The 21,120-nt window shown below is 33.1% G+C and overlaps 1 protein-coding gene across 9 annotated transcripts in view; it reads left to right on the forward strand.

Annotated features, from left to right (window-relative positions):
- Nucleotides 1–21,120, forward strand: part of SCAPER (S-phase cyclin A associated protein in the ER) — a 432,460-nt gene that overhangs the window by 133,743 nt on the left and 277,597 nt on the right. For all 9 annotated transcript variants that reach the window (XM_038581073.1, XM_038581077.1, XM_038581076.1 and 6 more), the window contains 3 exons: nucleotides 12,884–12,965; nucleotides 14,663–14,815; nucleotides 15,552–15,659. In XM_038581073.1, coding sequence (XP_038437001.1) covers nucleotides 12,884–12,965; nucleotides 14,663–14,815; nucleotides 15,552–15,659 — 343 coding nt within the window. The remainder of the gene's footprint in view (nucleotides 1–12,883; nucleotides 12,966–14,662; nucleotides 14,816–15,551; nucleotides 15,660–21,120) is intronic.

The following is a 21,120-nucleotide window of genomic DNA, read 5'->3' on the forward strand; positions in this document are numbered from 1 at the left end:
TTGCCAACATCTGTTGTTTCCTGACTTGTTAATTTTAGCCGTTCACACCTGGGTAAGGTGGTATCTCAGTGTGGTTTTGATTTATACTTCCCTGATGTTGAGCATATTTTCTTGTTCTGTTAGCCATTTGTATGTCTTTTTTGGAGAAATGCCTGTTTATGTCTTCTGCCCATTTTTTGCGTGGATTTTGGTTTTTGGGCATTGAGTTTGATAAGTTATTTTTAGATTTTGAATTCTAGCCCTTTATCTGATATATCATTTACAAATGACTTCTTCCATTTTTAAGGTTGTCTTTTAGTTATTGGTCTCTTTGCTGTGCATGATTTTTTTTTATTTTGATGAAGGCCCAATAGTTCATTTTTGCTTTTGTTTCCCTGGCCTTTAGAGATGTGTTTATTAAGAAATTGCTGTGTCAAGATCAAAGAGATTCCTGACCATCTTCTCTAGGATTTTGATGGATTCCTGTCTCACATTTAGGTCTTTCATCCATTTTGAATTTATTTTCATGTATGGTGTAAGATAGTGGTCAAGTTTCATTCTTTTGCATGTTGCTGTCCAGTTTTCCAGCAGCATTTGTTGAAGAGAGTGTCTTTTTCCTATTGGATATTCTTTCCTAATTTTTCAGTGATTAGTTGACCATATAGTTGTGGATCCCATTCTGGGTTTTCTATTCTGTTCGTTAATCTATGTGCCTATTTTTGTGCCAGTACCATACTGCCATAATCACTACAGCTTTGTAATATAACTTGAAGTCTAGAATTGTTGCTTTGCTTTGCTTTTTCAAGATTGCTTTGGCTCCTCAGGGACTTTTCCGGTTCCTTGCAGGTTTCAGAATTATTTGTTCCAGCTCTGAAAAATGCTGGTTTTGTTTTGATAGGAATTGCATTGAATGTGTAGATTGTTTTGGGTAATAGAGACATTTAAATAATATTTGTTCCAATTTGTGAGTATGGAATGATTTTCCATTTCTTCAAGTCTTCCTCAATTTCTTTCATAGGTGTTTTATAGTTTTCAGAGTACAGATGTTTTACTATTTGGTTAGGGTAATTCCTAGAATTCTTATAGTGTTTGGTGCAATTGTAAATGGGTTTGATTCCTTTGTTTCTCTTTCTACTGTCTCATTATTGGTGTATAGAAATGTAATAGACTTCTCTGCTTCGATTTTACATCCTCTGATGAATTTGTGTATCAGTTCTAATTTTTTGGTGATTCTTTTGGCTTTTCTACATAGATTATCATGTCCTCTGTGAAGAATGAAAGTTTGACTTCTTCCTTGCCAATCTGGATGCCTTTTATTTCTTTTTGTTGTATGGTTGCTAAAGGTAGGACTTCCAGTAGTATAGTGAGCAACAGTGTTGAGAATGGACATCCCTGTTGTGTTCCTGACTTTAGGAACACAGTTTTACCTCATTGAGGATGGTATTAGCTGTATGTCTTTCATATGTGGCCTTTATGATATTGAGGTATGTTCCCTCTCTCCTTCCTTTGTTGAGGTGTTTTTGTTTGTTTTGTTTTTCAAAAAAGGATGCTGTATTTTGTCAAATGCTTTCTCTACATCTATTGAGTGGATCATATGGTTCTTATTTTTTCTTTTATAAATGTGGTATATCATGTTGATTGATTTGGGCATATTGAACCACCTCTGCCACCCAGGAATACATTTCACTTGGTTGTGGTGAATAATTCTTTTAATGTACTATTGGATCCTATTGGATAGTAGCTCAGTGAGAATTTTTACATCCACGTTCATCAGAAATATTGGTCTGTAGTTCTCCTTTTTGGTGGAGTCTTTGTCTGGTTTTGGGATCAAGGTAATGCTGGCCTTATAGGATGAGTTTGAAAGTTTTCCTTCCATTTCTGTTCTTGGGAACAATTTCAGAAGAATAGTTATTAATTCTTCTTTAAATGTTGGGTAGAATTCCCCTTGGAAGCTATCTGGCCCTGGATTCTTGTTTGTGGGGCGATTTTTGATTATTCATTCAGTTTCTTTGCTGGTTATGGGTCTGTTCAGATTTTCTATTTTTTTCTGGTTTCAGTATTGTTAGTTTATATGTTATTGTAGGAATTTACCCATTTCTCCTAGATTGACTAATTTGTTAGTATATGATTGCTCATAATATTCTCTTAGAATTGTCTATATTTCTGTTGTGTTGGTTGTGATATCCTCACTTTCATTCATAATTTTATTTGGGTTCTTTCTCTTCTTTTGATAAGTCTGGCTAGGGATTTATCAGTTTTGTTTATTCTTTCATAGAAGCAACTTCTAGTTTCATTGATCTGTTCCACTGTTGTTTTTTTTTTTTTCAATTTCTAAGTCACTGATTTCTGTTCTAATCTTTATTATTTCTCTTCTGCTGGATTTACACTTCATTTGCTGTTCTTCTCCCAACTCCGTTAGGTGTAAAGTTAGGTTGCGTATTTGAGATTTGCTTTTATATAGTATTGCTATATACTTCTCTCTTAGGACCACCTTTGTTGCATCCCAAAGGTTTTGGACTGTCATGTTTTCAATATCATTTGCTTCCATGTATTTTTAAAATTCTTCTTTAATTTCCTGATTGATCCACTTATTCTTTGGTAGTATGTTCTTTAACCTCCATGTATTTGTGATCCTTCCAATTTTTTTCTTGTGTTTGACTTCAAGTTTCATAGCATTGTGGTCTCAAAATATGCATGGTGTGATCTCAGTCTTTTTGTACCAGTTGAGGCCTGATTTGTGACCAGTAAGTGATCTATTCTGGAGAATGTTTGATATGCTTCAAAAAGAATGTGTATTCTGCTGCTTTAGGATGAAATGCTTTGAATATATCTGTTAAGTCCATCTGATGCAGTGAGTCATTCAGAGCCCTTGTTTCTTTATTGATCTAATGCTTAGATGATATGTCTATTGGTGTGAGTGGGTTGTTAAAGTCCTCTACTATTACTGTATTATTAACAGTGAGTTTAAGTTTTTGTTAATTGGCTTATATATTTGGGTGCTCCCAAGTTAGGGACATAAATATTTATAATTCTTACATCTTCTTGGATAGATTCCTTTATTATGATATAGCGTCCTTCTTCATTTCTTATTACAGTCTTTGTTTGAAGTCTAGTTGTCTGATATAAAAATATCTTCTCTAGCTTTCTTTTGATGTCCCCTCACTTTCATATGGAGGTGTCTTTGGGTCTCAAATCTCTTGTAAGAAGCATATCAGTGGGTCTTGGTTTTTAATCCATTCTGATACCGTGTCTTTTGATTGGAACATTTAGTCCATTTGCATTCAGAGTAATATTGAACTATAGGAATTTAGTGCCATTGTATTACTTCTGAATTCATGTTCCTGTAGATTATCTCTGTTCCTTTTTACTCTTATATATTTTTGGTCTTTTGTTTCCCACTCACAGGGTCCCCTTTAATGTTTCCTGCATAGTTAGTGTTCACAAACTTTTAATTTTTGTTTATCTTGAAAACTCCGTATCTCTCCTTATATTCTGAATGATAGCCTTTCTGGGTAAAGTATTCTTAGCTGCATATTTTTCCCATTTAGCTTACTGAATAGCTCATGCCACTACTTTCTGTCCTGCCAGGTTTCTGTGGACAGGTCTGCTCCTAGCTTAAGTGTCTACCTTTGTATGTTAAGAATCTTCTTTCTTGAGCTGCTTTCAGAATTCTCTATTTTTGTATTTTGCAAGTTTCACTATGATGTGTCATGGTGTTGACCTATTGTTTTGATTTTGAAGGGAGTTCTTCGTCCCTCTTGGACTTGAATACTTGTTTCTTTCCCCAGATTAGAGAAGTTGTCAGCTATGATTTGTTCTAATAGACCTTCTGCCCCCTTTCCTGCTCTCTCTGACACAAGTATTATTTCACTTTATGGAATTGCTGGGTTCCCTAAGTCTACCTTTATGATCTAATAGTTTTCTTTCCCTTCTCTTTTCAGCTTTATTATTTTCCATAATTTTTTTATCTTCTGTATCACCTATTCTCTCCTCTGCTTCTTCAATCCTCATTGTGATTATATCCAATCTGTTTTGCAGTTATGTCTCAGTTATAGCATTTTTATTTCAGCCTGATTAGCTTTTATGTCTTTTACAGATGTCCTATATTACAGCAGAGAAGCTGTCTTATTCTTAGATATACATTTTTACTTTTACTTTAATTTAATTTACTTAAGTTTGTATTTAAATTCTAGAAAGGTTAGCATATAGGTTAATAGTATTTCAGGAGTAGAAAGATGTGTTACATATATATACAATGGAATTTTCCTCAGCCATCAAAAAGAATGAATTCTTGGCCATTTGCAACATTTGATGGAGCTCAAGTGTATTATGCTAAGTGTATTATGCTAAGCGAAATAAGTAAGTCAGAGATAGACAAATACCATATGGTTTTACTCATATGTGCAATTTAAGAAACAAAACAAATGAACATAGGAGAAGGGAAAAGAAAAAAAACAGAGAAGCAAACCATAAGAGACTCTTAACCATAGAGAACAAACTGAGGGTTGATGGATGGAGGTGGAGGGGCATGGGCTGGGATAGGTGATGGGTATAAAGGAGGGCACTTGTAATGAGCATTGGGTGTTGTATGTAATCATTAAATTCTACCCCTGAAGCCAAGGTTGTACCTTTTTAAAGAAATCATGGTGTTGAATTTATCAAATATTTTTTCTACTTACATAGAAATTTTAATCTCATCTGCTAATATGGTAATTAATTTTATACTATTTAATCAAGCTTACGTTGCTCGGATAAACCCAACTTAGTTTTGATGTATTATTGGAATTTGTTTATATAAATAAAGTTTTAATTGGGAGGGTGAGATAACCATATATTTTTTAAATCAATAAACATTTTTATGTATCATAAACATAAATAGAATAATACACAAATGAATAGATCTACAGCTTGGTGAATTATCACCATGCTCTTATAACCTCTAACTTGGTCAAATATAGAGCATTACTAGCACTCAGGACCCCTCCACGTATCTTCCTAATTACCAGCCCTCCTTCATTCTCAACTATAATTGCTGTCCACACTTCTTGCACTCTAGCCTAGTTGTTGGGTTTTTGCCTAGGAATGGAATTGCTGGTCGTTAGGATATTACAAATGTTGTGTTAGTAGACACTGCCAAATTGTCGAGCAATATAATTGTACCAATTTACATTTTCACTAGCATTTTGAATATTCCAGATACTATTGTCTTAAATTGGAATGGGCAGTTTATAAAATTGTTTTTACAACTTTATTGTGATATAACTGACATACAAAGACTTATTAAAGTGTACTGTTTCATGAATTTTCACATATGTACTCATTGTGAAGCCATCAGCACAATCATAGCAATGAACATATCTGTCATCTCCCAAGATTTTCTCATGCTGCTTGGTAGCCCATCTTTCCTTCCCTCTACTCTTTTCCCCAGACAGCAACTGATCTACTTTATCTTTTGTCTTTTACTTTCTTTTACTCAACATTACTATTTTGAGATTCCTTCATATTTTTATTTATGCAAAAACCTTGCTTTTTATTGCTGATTGGTGTATATATATCTCACAAATCATTATCCATTTTTCTATTGGTAGACGTTTGGGTTTATTCCAGTTTTTTGGCTGTTATAAATAATCTGTTATGAACATTTCTGCATGTGCTTTTTGTGGATACATGCTTTCACTTTTCTTGGATAAGTAGTTAGAAAATGGATGGCTGGTTTATAGGGTAGAAGTATGTTTGATTTCTTAAGAAACTACAAAATGTTTTTCCAAAGTGGTTACACCATTTTACATACCCACCAGTGGTGAGTGAGTTTCAGTTTCTTCAAACCTTTGATTACACTTGGTGGAACAGTTTCTTTAAAAATGTATGCTTGGGGCCCCTGGGTGGCTCAGTGGTTGAGTGTCTGCCTTTGGCTCAGGTCATGATCCCAGGGTCCTGGGATTGATTGAGTCCTGCATCAGGCTCCCCAGAGGGAGCCTACTTTTCCCTCTGCCTATGTCTCTGCCTCTCTCTCTGTGTCTCTCCTGAAGAAATAAATAAAATCTTTAAAAAATAAACGTGTATGCTTTTTTTGTTACTGTAGGTGCTATTTTGTTGTGATTTTAATTTGCATTTCTCTGATGACAAATGTTGATTGTCTTTTCATGTAGTTATTAGCCATTCTCATATCTTCTTTGATGAAATATCTATTCACATGTTCTGCCCATTTTTCGAGTCATTTTATTACTATCGAGTTGTAAGAATTCCTTACATATTCTGATGTCAAGCATTTCAGGTATATGACTTATAATCTGTGGCTTATTTTTTCCTTTTTTTAATAGTGTCATTTGAGGTGCAAAAGTTTTGAATTTTGGTAAAATCCAATATATAAAACTTGTTTTGTGCATAATGCTTTTGGTTTCATATTTAAGAAGTCTTGCTTAACTCAAAATCATAAAGCTCTCTGTCTCTCTCATGAATAAATAAATAAAATCTTTAAAAAAAATCACAAAGCGTTTTTTCCTACACTTTTTTCAAGAAGTGTTTCAGTTTGGCACTTATATTTAGGTCTAAAATTCCTTTTTGGGTTTTTAGTTTTTGTTTTTGTTTTTTGGTGACCTTAGTTTACCAACTTTTATTGTTAGTATAGTTGACACACAATGTTACATTAGTTTCAAGTGTACAACTTAGTGACTTCACCAGTTTATATATTATGCTATGTTTACCACAAGTGTAGCTACCATATGTCCTGTTATATCACTATTAACATATTGACTATATTTCTTATACTGTGCCTTTTATCCAGTGATTTATTCATTCCATAATTGGAAACCTGCATCTCCCTGTCCTCTTCACCCATTTTGCTTTGATTCTGCTTTTTGTCTGTTTATTCATATATTTTTTCCTTTTAAGGTAACTTATGTATGGTATAAAACAAAGATCTATATTTATTTGCATATAGATACCATTTATCACATTATCATTTGTTGAAAAGACTATCCTTTCACCGTTTAATTGCCTTGCTACCTGTTCAGGATCAATTAGTCATTATTGATATAAGGGTTTATTTCTAGACTCTATGCTGTTCTATTCACTATATATATATATATTTTTTTTTTTTTCTTATGGTAGTACCAGACTGTTAATTACTATAGCTTCATAACAAGTTTTGTAATCATGGTATTTAAGTTCTCTAACTTTGTTGTTCTTTTTCAAAATTGTATTTTCATATAATTTTTAGAATAGGTTTTCCAGTTTCTACAAGTTAGCTTGTAACAATTTTTTTAACAGGTTGTTTATTAGAGAGAGAGAGAAAGAGAGAGAGAGAGAGAGTATAAGCAGCGTGAGTGGCAAGCAGAGTAAGTAGGAGAAGCAGACTCCCCACTGAGTAGGTAGCCCAACATGGAGCTCCATCCCAGGACCCAAATATCATGACCTGAGCCAAAACAGACACTCAACTAACTGAGCCATCCAGGCACCCTTACAGGGATTTTGGTAGAAATTGCTTTGCATCTATAGCTCATTGTGGAGAGGGTTGCCATCTTTACAGTATTGTGTATTATGATCCATGAATATGATACCTCTGTATCACCTTTAATTTATCTCAACAGTGTTTTAGTTTTTAGTTATTGTTTTAGTTTATAGGTCTTGCACTTTTTTTTCCTTAAATTTATTCCTAAGTACTCTTTTTGAAGTCATTGTGATTAGAATTATTTTCTTAATTTTTGGTAATATTTGTTGGTAGTATATAGAAATACAATCAATTTTTATATATTTCACCTTACAACCTTGTTTTTTATGACCTTGTTGAACTTTCTTACTAGTTTTGTTAGAGTTTTCTTTTTTGTCATTGCTGTTGCTCTATAGGATGTTTTATGTAAAAGATTCACATTATTTACAAATTATGAGTGTTAATTACGAGTATAAATTTGCTTCCTGCTTTCTAGTATGGATGTTTTTAGTTTTTTTTCCCTTGTCTTATTGCATTGGCTACATGCTATGGTATAATTTTAATAGAGGCTGCACCATTGTATGTACTTATTTTGTTCTTGCTTTTAGTAGTAAAATATTTAGTCTTTCACTATTACGTTAATTGTAGGTTTTTCATAAATCTCTATGATCAGATTGAAGAAGTTCTCTTCTGTTTCTAGTTTGTCAAGTGCTTTTTAGCCTGAATGGGCTGAGCTTTGTTAAATAAATGCTTTTATCTTGTATATACATTGGGAGATTCGTGCAGGCTTTTGCTTTGTTTTGTTTTTGGTAGGTTATATTAATTCATTTTCAACATTAAACCAACCTTTAATGCCTGGGTTAATTCCTACTTGGTCATGGTGTATAATCATTTTTATATGTTGCTAAATTCTTGTAAAGGATATGTACATGAGATATATTGGTGTTTGATGTTCTTGTGATATCTTTGTCTGGCTTTCATATCATGGCAGTACTAGAATATGATAGGAATTGTTTTTTCCTACACTGTTTATAGGAACTATTTGTGTAGGATCAGTATTATTTTTTTTGCTAAATGTTTGAGTTTACAAGTGAAGCCATCTGGGCTTTGATTTTTTTTTTTTTCTTTTTGGGAAGATTTTTAAATTACTAACTCCTTTTTCATGTTTCAAGTTTTTATTTAAATTCTAATTAGTTAATAAATAGTGTAATATTGATTTCAGGAGTAGAATTTAGTGATTCATCACTTACATGTAATACCCAGTGCTCATCACAAGTACTCTCCTTAATAACCATCTTCCATTTAACATGTTATTGGTCTATTGGGATTTTTCTGTTTCTTATTCAGTCAGCTTTCATAATTGGTATCTTACTAGGAATGTGACCTTTCCATCTAAGTTATTTATTTTTACAAAGTTGTTCATTGTTTCTTATAAGGATTTAATTTCAGTATGAGCTATACTGTTATCTGTCTTTCATTCCTATTTTTGGTGATTTGTGTCTCATCTTACTACTTTTTTTATTAGTCTGGCTAAAGGTTTAAACATATTGTTGATTTTTCCAAAGAACTAACTTTTTGTTTCATTGAGTTTTTCTATTTCTGTTTTCTATTTCATTAATTTCCACTTAGATATTTATCATTTCTTTTCTTTGGATTTCATTAACTCTGCCTTTCTTACTTTTATGAGGTTGAAACTTCAGTTGATATATTTTAGATATTTCTGCATTTCTAATATAAATATTTAAGGGGGGGATCCCTGGGTGGCTCAGTGGTTTGGCGCCTGCCTTTGGCCCAGGGCGTGATCCTGGAGTCCCGGGATCGAGTCCTGCGTCGGGCTCCCTGCGTGGAGCCTGCTTCTCCCTCTGCCTGTCTCTCTGCCTCTCTATGTCTGTCATGAATAAATAAATAAAATCTTTAAAAATAAATAAATATTTAAGGTTATAATTTTTTTTAGAACTTTAACTTCATCCCATCAATTTTTTTTTTAATTTTTTTTTATTTATTTATGATAGTCACAGAGAGAGAGAGAGAGAGGCAGAGACATAGGCAGAGGGAGAAGCAGGCTCCATGCACCGGGAGCCTGATGTGGGATTTGATCCTGGATCTCCAGGATTGCGCCCTGGGCCAAAGGCAGGCGCCAAACCTCTGCGCCACCCAGGGATCCCCCCATCAATTTTTATATATTGTGTTTTCATTTCACTCAAAGATATTTTCTAATATTTTTTATGACTTTTTTGGTCCATGAGTTATTTAGAATCATGTTGCTCAGAGTCCAAATAACTTGGGAATATCCTCAGTTTTCTGTTATTTCTAATTGAATCTCTTGTAGTCAAAGAATATACTTTGTGTAATTTTATTTCCTTTAAGTTCATTGGAACTCATTTTATGGCCTTGGGTATAGACTATCCTAGATAAAGGTCCAACATGCTCTTGTAAAGTATTTGTAGTCTGTTCTTGGATGGAGTGTTCTTTAAATGTCAGTTAATTGACGGTTTTATCTAGACTTCTGTATACTTGCTGATTTTCTGTTTTTTTCTATTAATTCTTGATAGATGGTTATTGAAATTTCCAAATATTGTTGAATTGTTTATTTATATTTTCAGTTTTGACAATTTTTTGCTTTTTGGTGCCCCACTGTTAGGGGCATATAATATCTTCCTGGGTTATTGACCCTTTCTTTCATCATTATGAAATGTTCTGCTTTGACATTTAAAAAAATGTTTCTTGCCTTAAAGTCAACTTTTTTTCTATTTTAAATATAACCATGATTATTGTTTACATGATATGACATTTTCTGCCCTTCTACTTTCACCCTTTTGCGTCTTTTTATCTAAACTGTGTCCTTTGTAGATTAAATATAGTTGAGGTTTCCTTTTCAATCTAATTTCTGCCCTTTAAAGTGTTTAGTCCATTCTTATGGAGTATAATTATTGAGATGATTGCATTTATGTCTTCTATTTTGATACTTGTTTTCTAGACATCTCAAGAGTTTTTTTGTTCTCTCTTACTGCTGCCTTTTTTGTTAATACTTTTTAGTGCATCATTTAAATTTTTCGCTTGATTTTTTAAAAAGATTTGTTTATTTATTTGAGGAGAGAGAGAGAACAAGCAGAAGGGGGGAGAGAGAGGGAGAGAAGCAGATTGTCCACTGAGTAGGGAGCCTGACCTGGGGCTTGATCCCAGGAGCCTGAGGTCATGACCTAAGCCAAAATCAAGAGTTGGATGTTTAACCAACTGAGCCACCCAGGCACCCCTTTCTCTTGATTTTTAAAACTATTATTTTAGTTGTTTTGCTTAGTGGTTGCTCTCTTTATTACAATATTCATCTTGACTTCGGACAATCTACTTTTGATTAAAACTAACTTAATTATAGAGCAACTTTGTTCCATTATAGCTTTATAGCCTTTTCTTCATGTTATTATTGTCACATGTATTAATCTATATATGTAATAAACTCAACAATGCAATGTTATAATTATCTCCTTATGTAGTGCCACATTTTTCAAAGAAATTGGAGTAAAAGAGAAAATATATTTTTATGTTCCTTTATACTTATTAACATATTTACCATTTCTAGTGTACTTCATTTTTTTTGTGGATTCAGGTTACTTTTTGGTATAATTGCTTTTTAGCTAGATGGGCTTTTTTCACTATTTCTTGTACGGGAATTTTGCTGTCATTGAATTATGCTATTTGCATATCTGGGAATACCTTGCCTTCATTTTGTTTTTGGTTTTAAAATTTTTGTTACTGAAGTATATTTAACATTTTCCTCCATTTTGAATGAGGTTTTGTTGGTTACAGAGTTCTTGGTTTTATTCTTTTTTGTTTTCAGTACTTAGAATCTTTTTACTTCTGTTTTTTTCTGATGTAAAAGTTAGCCATTAATCATATTGTTTTTCCTCTGTATAAGGTGAATTGTTTTTTTCCTTCCTGCTCTCAGAATTTTCTGTGTGTCTGTAACCTGTTTGATTTATGATTTGGTTCTCTTCATGATTATTTAGTTCTGTATATAATCACGTTCGGGAAGTATTTAGTTATTATTTGTATTTGTTCAGATATTTAATTGTCATTTCTCTGCAGGCATCTCTGATTTGTCACATTTTCTTAAACTTTCCATGGTTTTAATGACCTTGACGGTTTTGAGTAGTGGTCAAGTGTATTGTAGAATGTCCCTCAGGTAAGACTTGTCTGGTGTTCTTCTCCTGGTTAGATTGATGTTATAGCTTTTTTGGAGGAAGAGCACAGAGGTGACTATGAATTACCATTTGTAACATGTCAAAGATTCATGCTGTCTATTAGACTTATCACTAATTTTAGTAATCTTTATCCCCTAAGATTGTGTTTGTTAGGTTTCTCCATTGTATAGGTTCTTTAAAATTTTCTCTATGCTGTCCTCCTTAGAAACAATAGCCAATGCTGGAAAGGTGGGGAATTACTTCCTTGAGAGTAGAATTCCTACATAAATTATTTGCAATTCTTCTCTAAAGGACATTTGTCTTTTCTCCCCTTCTTATTTATTAAATGCCTTTTTTACTGTCAATGTGGACTTATATTTATTTTATACGTTGTGTTATAAACCAATATTATGTTATTTATCTTATTACTCAAATTGTTCCAACTTTGGATATTGGAAGCTCTTTCATTTGACCCCTGTGTCCCTTCGACATATTTCATTATTTTGTTTTTTGAGCACTTTCTTGCTCTTCTGGCACTGTAAGATCCTCCATAATCATCTTATGTTTTCTCTACTCAACTTCTAGCATCAGCCATCTGTTCAAGTATTCTTGGTTCCTTTTATTGGAAAGTTTTCTTTTTTTTTAACTTTCTGTTTCTCTGTTGAGGTTCTCTATTTGTTGAATCATTGCCATCATATTTTTCTTTAGTTTGGCATACTTTCTTTTAATTTTTTTGAACATCTTTGTAACAGCTGTTTTTGTAGTCTTTGTCTACTAAATACAGCATATGGCCTCCTTCAGAGACAGTTTCAGTTGACTGCTTTTTTCTAAGCCTGGTCATATTTCTTTGTATGTTTCATAATTTGTGATTATTTCCTTTGCTATTATTTTTGCCTTTGTGATTTTATGCCTTTTCTACTTATTTCTTGTGTTTTTTGTGGCTTTTTGGAAGGCAACAGATATAAATATGTTTTCAACATGCCATGTTTAAGTGAGAGCTCCAGAGGTAGTATTCCAACCCATACCTAATCTGGGTCCAGAAATATATTTTTACAACTAAGAATTTGTATTGTTTCTTAAACATTATTGAACATATATTTGGGACTTAGGCACTCAGAAAAGAATAATTTTAGTAATCTTTATCCCCTGGCTAAGATTGTGCTTGTCAGGTTTCTCCTGACAAAAATATTAACTCTTTAGAATATATAAGTCTTTGTATCCCAATTATATTTTTTAATCTCATGAAATTTGTTACTCCAAGCTGTTGAGTTTATAATTTTTTACTATCTTCTTACAGAGATAGGGAAGAAAGATTGGCCGCACTCACAGCTGCTCAACAAGAAGCAATGGAAGAGCTGCAGAAAAAGATTCAGCTCAAGGTAAGGATATTATTCTAGAACTTTCAATGGAGCATAAGATTAGTTTTTTTTTTTAATATTTTTTTTATTTTTTATTAATGATAGTCACAGAGAGAGAGAGAGAGAGAGGCAGAGACACAGGTAGAGGGAGAAGCAGGCTCCATGCACCGGGAGCCCGACGTGGGATTCAGATCCCGGGTCTCCAGGATCGCGCCCTGGGCCAAAGGCAGGCGCCAAACCGCTGCGCCACCCAGGGATCCCAGATTAGTTTTTTATTTATGGAATTGTGTAAAAATTTTAATTAATTTGTATTTGTAATATTTGGGTAATAGAACTTACATGATTTGGTTATGATCACATCTAACTCAGCTATCTAAAACTAAATTTATTTTAATAAGCTAAAACAGTCTGGAGAGTAATTAAAGGAATTTTAACATTTCTTGTTTTATTAATAACCAATTTGTCAGTGACTTGAAGGCATTACTGTTTAGCTTCTAATAATCATACTTTTAATTATTTACAAATTAGCTACAAGATGATTAGTATAATTAGTTTTTCTTGCTTTTCATTGCTTGTGAATTATGCAATTGTAACTTGGGAAATTATGATAAACCGCTATTTTCTATAAAATCTTTAGCATTAGTAATGCAGTTTTTAGCGGTGTATTTGACACTGTGTAACAATTATTTCCACATTGGCTCCTCACAGAGATAGTAAATTCCATAAAATAGAAGACCATATTTTATTGTTTGTATAGTCTTACAACTTTATCGTTCATTTAAATTTAATGCAGCAAAAATTTATTGAGCTTTGTGGTAGGCATGGGGTACAAAGATGAGTAAGGCATGATCCTGAGTTTCAAGAAACTGTTAATCTAGTGTGAGATTCAGATGCTGATACTTTTCATATGGATAGAGGTATACTCGGAGTGCTGTGGAAGTACAGATGAGGACCCTTAGTCTAACATGAAGGGTTCTAAAAGTCAAGGGAAGCATTTTAGAGAATAACTCCTGAGTTGGAAGAGAGATAAGTTCAATGGATAGGATGATAGGTAGGTTGGTGGGATGAATTTTCCAGTCACATGAAAAAGTATAAACATGAAATCAGAAGTCTGGAATTGTGTTTTTTCAGTCTTGTTTTTCTTTTGTTGTTTTGGGGGAAGTCACTGGAAGTGTAGAACAACTAGAAATGGTATGGTGTGGAGTTGGTGTAGGTAGAGGTCTGTATCATGATAGGGTTTGTCTGCTATGAGGATAAGCTTGGTCTTCACATATGGGTCAGCATTTCTCATAGTGTATTCCCCGAAGTGCTTCTCAAAAGTGTATTGTAGTCAAATAAGTGTGTAAATGTGGCTTAGTATATAAACTAGGTTTATTGAGTCATAGAGTGCAGAAACTACTAGAGGCTCCAAAGAGTGCTATATTAAAAATCTATTTAATTTAGTATTTTTCAAAATTATTTGATGATAGAACCTTTTCCACAAAACACTGAATAATATCCCATGGTTTAGGTCTAGAAAGTACACTTTAAGAGACATTACTCTGCATGCAGCAGATATTAAAGAGCTTTATGTAAATTCTTGTTCTTAGTGTTCAGGTTAACACTGCATTAAAACATTCTTTTATTTTAGAAAGTTTAATGGAAATACTGTGTTCTCAAGTTCTCAATATAATTTGAATAGTTTTTGATATTCTCACGCTTTGACTCTTCCTTCACAGCATGATGAAAGCATTCGAAGGCACATGGAACAGATTGAACAAAGAAAAGAAAAAGCTGCTGAGTTAAGCAGTGGGCGGCATGCAAATACTGATTATGCCCCCAAACTGACCCCTTATGAAAGAAAGAAGCAGTGTTCTCTCTGCAATGTCTTGGTAGGTTGTTGTTATTAGCATTGTGATGTTAGAATTTATTACTAAAGTTTATTATACTATGGAAATATATTCTAACAGTCTTTTAAAATTCATACTAAAGCATATGCTGAGTACTATGGATTTCTGTTATGATTTTTATACAAAGTACTATAAAAGTAGTAGTGGCATTTAGGAGTAGCATAGCAAAGTGCTGATGCTACCAGTTGCTGCTGAAATGGATATATACCTGCTTAATTGTTAGCCCAAGCAATGTTTTTGGGTACTGGGATCAAAAAAAAAAAAAAAGCATTTTTAGTGCTGAAACTCGAATCTTGATACGTAGAAGAAATGATACCCAGTTAAGGTTGGCTATGAAGGCATGGGTTTTTTTTGACTATGCATCTTCTAGAGGATTCTCAGGTTTATGTTTTGTTTATTTATTTCTAAATATTTTATTTATTTACTCATGAGAAACAGAGAGAGAGAGAGGCAGAGATATAGGCAGAGGGAGAAGCAGGCTCTTTGAGGGGACCCTGATGCGGGACTCAATCCCATGCTCTGAGCCAAAGGCAGACACTCAACCACTGAGACACTCAGGCGTCCCTCAGATTTATGTCTTAAAGAAATTATTTTTAAGCCTAGTATGAAAAGACTTGAGTGATCTCAATTTGCATGTAATATGCTGGCTTAGACTATTTAATATTTATAATCAGACATAATTATGTTTATTATAATTGCTTTGATTTTATGCCTTTAGATCTCTTCAGAGGTGTATCTTTTTAGTCATATTAAAGGAAAAAAACACCAGCAAGCTGTGAGAGAGAATAGCAGCATCCAAGGGCGTGAACTTTCAGATGAAGAAGTGGTAAGCTTTACTTTTATTCATTTACACATATTTGTTGATTGTCTAGTATGCTCTTTTTTATCATAAAGAATTGCATTTTCATGTGATTGTTTAAAACTATATCATTTAATAACTATTAAAATATGTGTCATTTTAGTATACATTTTAGTTTACATTTGTGTCATTTTAGTATACATTTTAACAAGAAACATAGAAATAAGAATTTAATACTGTTATTCATATATTTTAATGTAAAAAACATCATATTTTGATATTTTAATAATATAAGAAAGAATTGTTTAGTGATGCTCTACATTTCTTAGAAAATAGTTCAATATAAATGTCATCTATATATAGATACCTTTATAGAGCACAGTATTTAGAAGTTTTTGGAAATGTATTATTTAATCTTATAATTGTTGACAATGCAATTTTAGATTTGTATGAATATTTTTATAAATATTTTACATTAGACTATTATCTGGACATGAATGACATTGCTAATCTATGAATATGTTATTTCTGTTTATAATCTCAAGTATATAGCTTAATTAATTTTTACATGTTTCACTCACATGAAGATAAAGATCATTTCTTGTACCCCAGAAGGCTCCCTCTTGCTCTGTCCCAGACATGTTCCCAAAAGGTAACTAGTCGGGGATCCCTGGGTGGCTCAGCAGTTTAGCACCTGCCTTTGGCCCAGGACGTGATCCTGGAGACTTGAGATCGAGTCCCACATCGGGCTCCTGGCATGGAGCCTGCTTCTCTCTCTGCCTGTGTCTCTGCCTCTCTCTCTCTCTTTCCGTGTGTCTCTCATGAATAAATAAATAAAATCTTTTTTTTTTTTTTTTTTTTTTAAAGGTAACTAGCCTCTCACTATAGCGCCATCAGTTAGTCTTGTTTGTTCTGGAACTTTACTTAAATGGTATCACTCAGTATGTACTTTTTGTGTCTGGCTTCTTTCATCAACCCTAACTCTATGAGATTGATGTTTAATGTTTATGTGAAGCTATAGTTGATTCTTTTTCTTAGCTTTTTGTCAGTGCTTTCCAGGCAAAGACCATCAGGAACACATCTGTAGTTGAATAAAATTGGGTTTTATTCATTTATTAGAAGAATGGAAATTGCATACTATGGGAATATATGGAGATTCTCAATAAGGTGTTAGAAAGGACTTACTATAGGATGTGTGGGCTTGTGCTAGGTGATTGGTTGGGGAGCAGAGAGTTCAAGGACTTGAAGGCTTTGGTCTGGATTGAATGCTGTCAGGAAGCACAGGTAGTTCTTTGGTTGCTTCTTAATAAATCAATAAATCCTAGCAAGGTAGGAGCCCTGAAGCTACTGTTTTTCCTGAATTTCTGGACATGACCAAATGCTTGAAAGGAAATTACATAGTTATTTGGGCTTGCTTCCCTATGATTTCCTCTTTTTGAGGATTTTGCCTCTCAAGTTCCAATCACTTTGGCAGCTCTAAACCAGGTTCTCTTGTTAATTCAGCTCAGTGAGGATGCTATTTTCATCTTAACAGTGTTCTACCAAGCCAAAAATCAACATAAGCCCTTAAAGAAAAATTTAGAGTGAGTGTGGAGCTCACCTCATGTGCTTCCTTTCTTTCAGGGATCATGGGCTCTCAAGTCCTGGCTCTCTCTGCTATTTAATGCCTTCAAATTGACGTTTTGTATATTTTGTGCAACGTTTTGAGTTGGAAAATAAGTCCAGGATAAGCCAGTTCATTGTGGCTGGAATTGGAAGTCTCCTAATGTTTAATTCCTGTATATCTATTGTTTGATATAATGCCTGACATTTTGTAAGATATTTAATAAAAACTTACTGAGCTGAGTTGAACTGAAAGGTTGTATAGAATAGCTTTAGGTACCGTTAATAAAACACGTTATTAATCATGTATTTAGTTTACCTCAAATAATTTTTGTCCTTTACTTAAATTGTATGGATATTTTAAGACAGAATAATATTGTTTTTTTTACTTGAATCATTCATATAATTATCCCCATTCATATCTAAGTTTGCTGTTTAGGACTAGTGTCACGTGTATGTGAATGCCACTTTGAAAAAAACTTTTAAATTGCTTTCATTAATTAGAATTTAATTATTCCATTACAAATGAAATTCTTCCATTTATAAAAGTTATTTCTTAATTTTTTTTAGATTTTATTTATTTATTCAGAGAGAGAGAGAGAAAGAGAGAGAGGCAGAGACACAGGCAGAGGGAGAAGCAGGCTCCATGCAGGGAGCCTGACATGGGACTCGATCCTGGGTCTCCAGGATCACGCCCTGGGCTGAAGTCTGCGCTAAACCACTGAACCACTGGGGCTGCCCATAAAAATTATTTCTAATTAAGTTCTCTTAATTAAAAAACTATATTATTTAATTTACAACAAATTGTTTAAACATTTTCTGGAGTATTGCTATTATGTATATTTAAATCTAAATTTTGTGTGTTTTACTTCAACAAAGAAAGTTGAGAAGGAAAGTATTATTTAGTTCATGTGATTTGGAAGAAAATAATGTGGTCTATTATCCAACTTTTGTAGCTATTATAGCATACATAGCCTCTTATTTAGCTGTTGTGACTTGAGACTTGGTTGATGTTTTCATTTTGTATACTATTTCAGCTCAAAAGAATTAAATTTTCTTTAAGTTTTCACAACGTAGTTATTCTTGATTATTGCCCTTTTTTCCTGAAGACAAGCATGCAATATAACATATGAGTTATGTGATATTGTAAAGCAATTTTATATTTACTCATATGGAAGTTTCATTTTTAATCAGTGGAGGTATCTATAGTAAACATACTTGTTCTACTTAAAGTTATTACTTGTCATCTGTGATGTCTTTATGTTATATACACCTTGTCTGTGACCCTTCCTCTTTGACATGTAAGATTTTATTTATACCAACTCTGACCTAATAAAATTGTACCTTTGACCTTATGCACTTGACATATCAGATAACTTACTCTTGATCTTTGACACATTTTGTTTTAAGCCTGTTAAACATAATAGGTAGCTGCCCAACAAGAAAGGTTTATTGTTTTGTGTTTTTATTGTAATTTTACCAGGAAATTTTTCTTGTTTTTTTGAGACTTCATAAAAAGAGCTATTTTATTGTTTTATTTTTTTTTCTCTTTCATCATCTTAGAAGTCACAACAAATAGGTGGTAGTATAAATATGTTCCAAAATTAATTTTTTGTACATTGCTAGAGAAATAATAAAGTGTAAGTTTTTTTAAATAATAAATTTATTTTTTTATTGGTGTTCAATTTGCCAACATACAGAATAACACCCAGTGCTCATCCCGTCAAGTGCCCCCCTCAGTGCCCGCCACCCAGTCACCCCCACTCCCCGCCCTCCTCCCCTTCCACCACCCCTCGTTCGTTTCCCAGAGTTAGGAGTCTTCCATGTTCTGGAATAGAGGGGAAGGGAGAAGAAATGGGTAGGAAATATCAGAAAGGGAGATAAAGTGTAAGTTTTAATTAAAACGGGTTCTGTGCCATCCTGTTTTCACACTATCTAAAGAAGCTAAGTGATTTTTGTGGACATTGAATGAAATACTTTCAATCTTACATAGAGAATGAAGTGAAAAAGTTTTTTTTTTAATCCATATATTTCTCTTTGTGAGACTCTTTTGCTTTAAAAGCGTATAAAGTATACAAGCTCTGTTTGTTAACCTGTGCACTTATAGTTTATTTTTATGTGATTCATGGATGTAAAAAGGACTTTCATGAAGGATCTTAAGTATGTTGGATGTTTATAACCAAATGTGGCTTTACAAATCCCAAATTAGTATTTCAGCTTGGAAAAAATATTCAGATTACATGATTGAAAGAAAGAATGATATTTTAAATTAGCAAAACATAAAGACTTTACTATTTTTAATGAAATGTAAGGTGATCTCTTTCGGCAGAGTGTGCTGGTATTGAGGGAAGTCTCCTAAGATGTCTCCTAGAATTGATGACAGTCCAGGAAATAATAGTAATTCTCAGTTGATTCATTTCCCTACCTTGCTTACCTTTGTTTGTAGAAGTATTCTCCTTTTACAGTCATGTTAGGAAAACATTTTGTCTGCTTTTCAACAGAAAATCAAGTCAAATGAACAATCTAGAACTCATTTAGAATAAATCTGTTTTTCCCACCCAGTATCTCAGTGGGGTACACTTTAAGTTAGTTGGGGAAACTATATAAAAATGTCTTACTATTTCTTACAGGACAGATATAGCTTCCGTTGCCTTTATTTTGTCTTTAATAGAATGGGAAAAATTTTATGGGTGTATGTGTGTGTGTGTGTTTATGAAAGTAAGCACGAGTACACAAGAGAGAGAATTGTGTGAGAGAGGACATATGTATGTATTCAGTGTATAACTCATACACACATATAGGTGATACACACCTCTCTAGCTAAATTGTATTGAACAAATGCCCCATGCTAAGTAAGGTAAAGCAGATTTGAAATGTTACTCCATTGACACCTGTTTTTCATACTTTTTCTGATATTATATGACCATTTTACTTTTATTGTCTCTTTTCCTTTAGTAAACATCATTTTTAGAGATATTTATCATTAATCAGTGATTCAGAACAAGAAGCCTAGAGAACTATATAGTTATTTCAGTTTTTTCAGAGTCTGTGTCATTGCTTTGGTAAATTACAACTACACAATGTTCTCTTCCATGTATCTTTTCTTTTAAACAGCTGCTTTAACTCTTTTTTTAAAAAGATTTTTTAAAAAGATTTTTTATTTACTCATTTGAGAGAATGACAGTATAATACAAGCAGGAGAAGAGAGGGAGAAGGAGAAGCAGACTCCCTGCTGAACAGGGAGTCCAATGTGGGGCTTGATCCCAGGATCTGGAGATCATGCCCTGCTCTGAAGGCAGGTGCTTAACCATTTGAGCCACCCAGGCGCTCCCTGTAGCTTTATTTTTATTTATTTATTTATTTTTATAAAGCCAGAATTTATTTATTTTATTTTATTTTATTTTTATTTTATTTTATTTTATTTTATTTATTTTATTTTTTTATTTTATTTTATTTTTTCCCTGAGGGGAGCACTTGATGGGATGAGCACTGGGTGTTATTCTGTATGTTGGCAAATTGAACACCAATAAAAAATAAATTTATTATTAGTTGCTTTATTTTTAAATGAAGTTTCAAATAGGTAACACCTGCAGGTTAGAAATTAAAGGTCTTTAGTGCTTGATAAAACTTTATTTTGTGACTCCTACATAGCTCTCATAATACTATTACACTGTACAGATGTGAAAAGCCATTTCAACCATATTTCTCTGCATGAGACCTTGGGCCTAATGTACTATATTACATGCTGCATTTTGTTTGCATTATGGTGGTTCTTTAATTTTATAATTTGTTTCCAATAATTGACTATTTTTTCCTCTTTACATCTGTTTATTTGGGAATTAGAATGGAATGTCCCAAGCTGATAATTTAAGTGTTAAAGTTATAA

This window comes from Canis lupus, chromosome 30 (genome assembly GCF_011100685.1).
Source record: "Canis lupus familiaris isolate Mischka breed German Shepherd chromosome 30, alternate assembly UU_Cfam_GSD_1.0, whole genome shotgun sequence".
Taxonomy (NCBI): Eukaryota; Metazoa; Chordata; class Mammalia; order Carnivora; family Canidae; genus Canis; species Canis lupus.